The sequence below is a fragment of the Vanellus vanellus genome, assembly GCF_965231255.1.
Source record: "Vanellus vanellus genome assembly, chromosome: 17".
NCBI classification, from domain to species: Eukaryota; Metazoa; Chordata; class Aves; order Charadriiformes; family Charadriidae; genus Vanellus; species Vanellus vanellus.
The window spans coordinates 9,870,314-9,878,684 of NC_138922.1; the positions used below are offsets into that span (position 1 = coordinate 9,870,314).

The 8,371-nt window shown below is 47.3% G+C and overlaps 1 protein-coding gene across 1 annotated transcript; it reads right to left on the minus strand.

Moving 5' to 3' along the window:
• Positions 1-607: 607 nt before the first annotated feature.
• On the minus strand, positions 608-937 carry SMIM36 (small integral membrane protein 36; the record flags this gene model as incomplete). The annotated part of the gene is made up of 1 exon (XM_082492372.1): positions 608-937. One exon carries the CDS (start codon positions 935-937, stop codon positions 608-610), a length of 330 nt encoding a protein of 109 aa, XP_082348498.1.
• Positions 938-8,371: the final 7,434 nt, after the last annotated feature.

Genomic DNA, 8,371 nt, shown 5'->3' on the forward strand with positions numbered 1-8,371 from the left:
TGCCATGACAGGCTTGGCACTGCTCGCTGGGGAGCTTACAGACAACATGCGAAGTATTAAATTCTGATGGGAGCAGCAGCTGGCTTCTATCAGAAAGGCACTATCTCTATCCTTTTAAAATCCTTAGCGTTTCTTTTCTCACTGGAGAGATAAAGAGCCTACCAAGGTCATTTGCACTCTGCCGGCTGAAGAAGATGAGCTGAGGCTGCAGGGCAGCACGGCTCGGTCCATCAGCAGTGGGATGCTTTGAACAACACTGTGTTCCTGCAAAAAGAATGGTACCGAGCACGACTCAAGATTAAACCAAGGCCCTTCTTCAGTGCCGGAGTGAGTAACAGCGTCACTGCTTCCGACTGCCAGTGGGCTGCAAGGCAGCAGCAGCGTAAATGGAAATTAGTCTCTCTATGGATGGCAGGCAGGACTGCAAGTCTATATCAGTGCAGAACACAGCTGAGCATAAAACGATCCCCTTGGCAATGGCACTGTATCAAATAAATCGGCGTCTCAACTTACCTTGCGAATGCGTTATCCTTTTGCAAACGGAGAGTAAACATAGCAGACGAGGCAAGCTGATCGGCAGAAACCGGAGCTCCGAGGCAGGGTCCCCTTACACAACAGTAGTCCTTTTCCCCGGCAGGTCGGAGGAGTTTTCGTAGGCAGAGACGAGCCCCTTTGCCCAGCGGGTGCCGGGGGAGCCCTGCTGCATCACCACCAGCCGGATCGGATGCTGGGCGTCTGCAGGGACCTCGGGAGCATATTCCTTGCTGGGATCCTTCCCCCTGCAGTCATAGAGCACGCAGGAGATCAGGAAAACCAGAAGCAAAATAACATAACTAGCTACCAGAATGATGAGGTTCAAGGTAACAGGGTCAATCTCCAAATAAAACTCCATTTGGTCCCATACTATTGAGTGCAACCTCAGAGAATGAAGTTTCATATGCACAAGTGAGCGACCGCTAACTGATCAGAATAGATGTATTGGCTTTGCGGTAAAAATACATTAATCCTCAGGTCTCCTGTAGCAATGGATTTCCCCGAACTGGATGATTAAAGCAGCTCAGTTTAATAACTTAAGCTCCTTCTTTTAATGCCACGTTGCCTACAGTGGCAGAAGCTAAATTTGAATGCTATATTGACAGGAACATCCCCCTTGCTCAGGGGCTATTTCTTTCCTTGACAGGCAGGTACCAAACTGGGTTTCCTCTAAGGGCATTTTGCAGAACCTCCCTTCTACAAGTGGATTCGGGCTCATGGGCTGAAGAAAACTCAGCTGTGCAATTAGTTAATGAATACAGAGATAAGTTAAGAAAAAGTCATATGCAAGGGAACTTTTCTCAAAACCTAATGAGCCTGATTCTGATTTCAACTTAGACCTTTTTGCCCTGCCCCAGTGCTATAGAAGGGCTTTTAAAGTGAATTAAAGACTTATTACTCACTTCCCTATCAGGATTACTGGTACACATCATGCCACCATATCACACGCTGCCCACCCAGTCCGTGCACCAACTGAGCTGTGGGAGCCTGCTTCCCGCAGGCTGCTCTGTTCCCTTCGAGTCTCCTGCATACAAGAAGGTGCAAGACAACGGGAACATTTCTGTAGCCCGGGCACCACCGATTTGTTTTTCCTATGTGGACCCTCTGCTTCTAAAAAAAAAAAAAAAAAAAAAAAAAAAAAGTGAAGTTTGCAGTGTGGCTGTCCCCTGCCTGGGAGCAGCGCCAGGCTGCCCAGCCATAAAACCTACAAGTACTTTTTGTGTCTTCCAGATTTACATCTCTGAAGCTGATGAGCGAGTAGGGACACACATATAGCTGCCACACATTGCCCACGCAGTGCTTGCTTGTTTCCCTAGAAAACTGCTAAAGAGACCACCCCTCCTCAAAAAAAAAGATGATAAAAAAATGTAGCAGTGTATAAGATACCAGGAAGACAGATGGGAAGGGCAGGAGGTGATGCTGCTGAGCACCACAGACCCCATGTCAGCATGCTCACCGCTTCCATGCAAAACTTTAAGGTTTTGCTCAGCATTACAGCACAGGAGGTTTTTAGGAAGAGATTAGACTGTCCCAGCTCTTAGCACTGCCAGAGCTGTGGAAAAGGGCTTTGTATGTCAGCGGGAATCCGATCCGGCGCGTCTAAGCTGTGAGTAAGAAATATGTCATGGGGCCATCCTGCTGCCGCAGACCTTGACACATGCCGCTTGTTTTAAGGCCAACATCATCTGCATCCTCCACCGTCTGCCCTCCCAGCTCTCTTTCGCTGAGAAGTTTGTGTTGAGAGGTAATCCCGAGTCTGGCATCGCAGGAGGCACGCTTAGGGGGAGGAGGGAACCCCTCAGCACCGAGGTGCACATTTGCATGACCCTTACATTGTGTGCCTGCCGCACATCACATGCCACGTCTGAAGCAGACCAGGCATTTGGCTGTCCAATGCAGTTTAGATGAGGCGGAGATTTTTCAAGACAGGCCAAGGCTTTTGATTATGCACTCCCCCTCCAAAGCAACGATGGTTGGAGCTGGGACTTGGTTTCAGTGCTTGCTGGGAAACTGGAAGTCTTGAAAATGCCTCCAAAACACCTCAGAAGCACAAGCACCTTTGAAAGGCAATAGAGTTTCTGGTCATAAATTTCAATCACGTTCTGCTACAAAAAATTAGTACCAAAGTAGTAAATACTATATAGTTCATGTGTTGAGAGAGATATGGGATCTTACATTTGTTTGTCTTTTAAACCAATCCTCAAATGGCAGCCTGCGTTCTGAAAACTCAGCACTGTGCTTACAAAAGAAAGTTTATGGGATTTTTCTCCCTTGCATTTATTTAGTACCAGCAAGTTTGCCAAAACTGAATTGTCTCCTCTAGAGTCCTCCACGCTAATAGCTTGGTTTCACATTTCTGTCGAATATTGCAGCTGGGAGGTACATGACATTAAGTGTTTAATTTAGATAGGCGTCATGCCAGCTTTTAGGGGGACTTTTCAAAAGTTAAAATCAGGGACTAGATTATTGCACCACCTTCTGTGTTGCTGCAGACATGCTCTCTCAGAGAGAGAAAAGCCTCCACATTTCTGTATCTAAACAGCTTCTCAAAACACTGCCTTAGAGTAAAAATATATTGTACTTTCAAAACTCCGCTTGAAGGCTGTACCTAGGGCATGGTTCGCAGCAAGGAGATCTCGTATTTATGCTTTTGTCGTATTCCCAAGACCCCCATCCTCGAGCTGGAGCTGCTCACAGCAGCCCGTGTCTGGAGTCAGCGCGTGGACAACTGAAGTCTATGAGGAGATTTGGCTTCGATGCAATTACTTATTCTGTCTTTCCAGCCCACCTCCAGGGCAGACCGTAGATGTTCACTGTTTGATATTCCTGTCTCCAAGGATTGCCAGGGTGTAACACCACCTGCCAGCACCCCTGTCCCACGAGCAGGAGCGTCACGCTGCCTTGGGAACCTCGTCTGCACACACGCTGGGGCTTTTTATAGCGGAGCCTCGCTCCAGCGAGCTGGCAATACTCCTGGGGTCAGTGTCCCAGAGTCCGTGTCCCAGAGTCCTCCCCCTGCTTGACACCGCTCACTCCTGCCTGTCCTGTGGCTACAGCTCTGTAGCTGACTGTCCCTCACCAGCCTGTGACATCTCGCCCTCCTCATGCTGTTGATGTCTGCACCCTTTTCTTAAGAAAAGTCGTTCAAATCCTTGTTCACATCTGCGCTGTCGGAGTACTGACAGCTCCCCCAGCTCTGCAGTGAGCAGGAACACATTTTCCCCACGCAAGTGAGAGTCTTGGCAGCTTTGCAAAAAAACTGAGCAAGTTGTGCATGTGCTTCCCCGGGCAGTGCGGGGAGCCCGGCTGATGGTCAGGGCAAAGCGCTGCCTTGCGCTTATGCAGGCTGGCTCTAGCAGCGACAGGTGAGACAGCATCTGTGGGACCCACGCTCCTCAGATGTCCAAAACTCATCTCTGCTGTAATTGCTTCAAAGGCCAGATCAGCTTTGCCATCTCCAGTACAAGAGGGCAGAGATGGCGGGTTACACAAAACCTTTGGTATATCCTCTAAAAGTGGATTAGCTAGAGTCTGCTATTTATTTATTCCACTATTCCATTATTTAATGTTTGACAAAAAAGCCTACCCCGAGGCTCAGAGCTCCCGACTGGAGACCCAAGGCCACCAGCTGCCACCAATGCAACTCCACACTCAGTTCTTCCCTCAGTTTTTTTTCTTCTTATTTTGTTCACCCTGATTTATAGACGCTTCTGGACAGAAAGCACCTCTTCTGCAAGCACCCAGTTCAACTGGGATGAGCAAGGAGGGAATAAAATGTACATAATAGAAAGTTACATATTTTTTATAACTTTTGCTTGAAGGCATTGTACAGTGAATTTCACAGTACAAAAGTTCAGAGGTTATTAAAACAGAAAAGAACTCTATGATCAGTGAAAAAACAGATTTTAAAAAGAAAGTCTTGGGAAGAGGTTCTAGTGGGAGAGAGCTACAAGTGCTCTGTTTTGAGAGCGACTACAGCACACGTACCAAAGGGATTACAGGCAATGGCTGAAGAAATCGGTCTGTGAGAAACGACAGCATCTTCTCATCTAATGCAGGAGTTAAAGAACAGGTCCCTGCTGTGCCAGCTCTTGTTGACTACAGCAGGTTAGGGCTGATCACACGAGCATTTTGGCCAGCAGACCCAAGACACAGCAGCTCAGAAGGGTGACCCATCACACAATGCATCGAGGTGGATGTACACAGCAGAATAACCAAAGGGACCAGGCTCTGCTGGACTCAGCCATATGAAAGCAAAAAGCAGTTTCCAGTCCTGGTGCTTCCCAGATGAAGCCTGCGTAGCCGGAGTGCCAGCAGAGCCTCGTGTGCTGCATAAAACACTGCTCAACATGCCCCGCACAGCTCACCCAATTCCAGCCAGCTGCACCTCAGAGCTACGACCCCGTGAAATAGCCGTCACTGCCGGGCTTGATTGGCTTAACTGCCGTGTCATTGCTAAAAATAGCCCCTAGGAAATAAATCTCTTGAGTCCTGGTGCAGTGAGAAAGAGGGGAATACAGATGGCAGCAATCCCAGCATATTTCAAACAGAATGACAAATGGGCTGAGATGGGGTATCAGGAAGGACAGACCTACCTCCTGGATAACACCTTGTCCCTGCAGCTGGGGACAGCAAAGGGGGATGCTTACAGGCTGCAGGCAGCTGCCCAGGGCCATCGCCTTCCTTATACAACAAGTCATAACTTAAGAGGCAAACTGCAGGGATTTAAGGGCACTGGGGAGAAACCTGGTGTGATCAGAAACCAAACTCCTGTTGCTCCAATACTTACATGCCAAATCTTAAATGCTCAGAGCAAATCCAACGAAAGCAGGTTTGCTATGCCCATCATGTGCGGATACCAGTGGCAGAAGCACGGCCACTGAGCTCTTCCTTGGGGACATCTCTGGGGTGCTACAAGCACCTGGTTGAAGAGTGTTTGGTGTTGTAAAGGGGACACCCTTTTAGGGTCTTGCCTTCCTCCAGCACAAGTTCTGGTGGGGTGGAAGCAGGCTGGGGGGACCCCCCACCTTACTGTGGGTGTAGCAGTGGTGTGTTCTGCGAGGAGCGGCTTGCCCACATCTCACCTATTACAAGAAGAAATTTAATGTATTTGAGAACTTTGGTGAAAGGGGACTGGAATTGATCAGTGCCAGTAAAAGTAACGAGGGACAGGAGCCCAGCAGCACACGGGGGAGCAATGCGGCAGCATCATACGCCTAAATTCACAGCAACCCGAGCAAGATGAACGAGGAAATAGCACGGCTTTGTGCCTTTGTTTTTTTTTTTTTATTATTATTATTTTTTATTCCTACGGGCCTTTCCCAGCTGAGGCTTTATTAGCTTATCAGCACCGCGTTCCACACGCCGGACCCGGCTGACCACGCGTGGGTGCTGTTGCCGTCCCGCCGGGGCAGCGCCGGGTGTGGGGCTGCGGCTGCCGCAGCGCCCGGGAGGTGGCGGTGGAAGATCACGGGCATCGCCCGGGAGCCCGCAGCTCGACCAAATCCCTCCGTGCCAATTCCTGTAGCGCCGCTTATTGGGAAGGATACCTTTCCTTTTTAAGCTTTTTTTTGGTGTCGCGCCTTTGTCAGCATCTGACGAGAGAAAGGAGCGGCCACGCTTGTTGTTCAGGGTTTATACCATTGCTCTTTCTCAGGAAGCATTTGAGTGCAGTGGTTAAACTATTTCCTGCTTCAGAGATGCATTTGTTATCTGTTTGATCTCTACAGCGCTAGAAAACAGCTATTAAAAATGCTGCTTTTGAAAAAGGAATGGAAAAATCACAAAGGAAGATGAAAAGGAAAAACACAAAACAGCCATTATGATACAGAACTAGTCTACTTATTTGTATTGCAGTTCCCTCCTGGGACCCTAAACCCACAAATACACTAGTCCCTGAAATGTCTGACTTTCAAGGCTATGCGTAGTCCTACCGAGGTGAAAGAGACAGCTGGCACTTGAGGTTAAGCATATCCTGAATCACGCTGAAAAAAAAAAAACAAAAAAACCAAACACTCAGAAGCTCAAAACAAAGACTGAAGCCTTACCATATTCAGCATTGCTCATGAATATTGCCTGCACAGCTCCTTACTCCAAAAGCTTAAATACCATCACTACCACATACACAAAAACACTCCTCACCCAACACACCAACAGACTGACTTAAATCCAATTTCCTTTATCTGCAAATCAATTTACTAGAAAAGTCCCAGCTGGAGAGGATCCAGTCCTCAGTAAAATAAAACCAGTTGCCATGAGGTGGCAGATGCTGACCAGCTATTTTTCTGATTGCTTTTTCTTTGTCTCAGGGCTTCAGATGAGATGTACTCCTCAAACCCATGGCCCAGCTGAGCTGTATCAAACAGAAATGGGGTCCTGGTGTTTACTCCTACCCGAGCTCCCTGCTAGAGAGCTCTGCTGGCATCAGGACTGGCTCTATTTGGTGCTGCAAGAAGCAAAACCCAGAAGGATCTGATTTTGTGCTATGACATTTGCTTTGGATATGGATTTTGCAAGCAAACAATTAATTTTCCTGCAGAGGAGTGTGCACAAGTCCAGGATGATGCATGACAAAGGGACTGAGGGGTTAGAGAGCTCAGCCCTGGCCAGTGGGTTCACGAGATGTGACAGTCAGACAGCGCTCCTTTTTGTGATCTCCAGTAGGAAGTAATTCAAACGATGCTGAACGTTCAAATAGAATAGTTTAAAAATTCATTGGCTTTTTTGTTAACCAGGGAGACAGATTTGATGTGAAAGGTAAGACCCATGACTTGATTTTAGAAGTGGTCCAAATCTTTATGTGAGTTAAATCTGTATAACTTTACCGACATAACCGGGCTGATATCAACAGAGCATGGATGCATTTTAGCCAGTGCTACTCTGTAGGGCGAGGGCCTATAGCTGATTAATACCTGAAGGAAGGGAACATGCTTACTTTTCATCTCTAGGTAACTTTCCAATAAGAGCTCAACTACCTCCAACTGTGGCAAATCTCGTTTGATGTGCTGTGAAATATTTAGCCAGTCCACTTGTCCTCAGCTGTTTGAGAAGCATATGCAAATGTAAATGCCTTCTCATTATTAATAGTGCAATGACTTAAAAACAGGAAGAAGAAAATTAAAATGTTTGCTATCAAATGCAAGTCTCCTGCAATGCATCACACATGGGTAAAGCAGACTCAAATTGGGTTTCGGTTCTGCTGGAGCTGGGCTGCTTGCTTGGTTTCTCCTCTGTCCCATAACATACCTTCTGCAAGAGCTAATCAAGATACTGCAGATAGAAAATCAGAGTGATATAGACATGGTTGTATCAAATTCAGTGAATCTCCCTTTGCTTACCCCATTTGAGCTTACTATCAAACTCAAAATTACACCATTTATACTATGCAGCCTTTGCACTGTTCTGGCTTGGTGCTGCACAAATACCTTTAGTCAAGTCTTTTAGGATACACTTCCCTTATTTCCCTGCCACTGAAGTACATGCTCATATGCTTTGCCGAACTGGGATGGATTTAGGCGTACACAGCATTCAGCTCAAGCATGGGTGCTTAGCTGAGCTTGGGCTATTGACTACATTGTGGCTGCCAGAAATACAATTATTATCATAGGTCGTAAAGCACTTGATATGAGAAATCACAAAGTGAGAGCTGTCGCTTCTTGGTTTAGAGTGCTACAGCTTCTTGGGTTTATTGCTTATGAAGACAATGGGCTATATTCTTTCCTTCCTCATTCCCAGTAGAACAGGATTTTGCCAATCTGGCTCACTGTCACTGGCAGCTGGAGCATGTTAGCAAGAGGCACTTGGTGTGCTGAGAGCTGGGAGCGTGCGGGGGACAGTA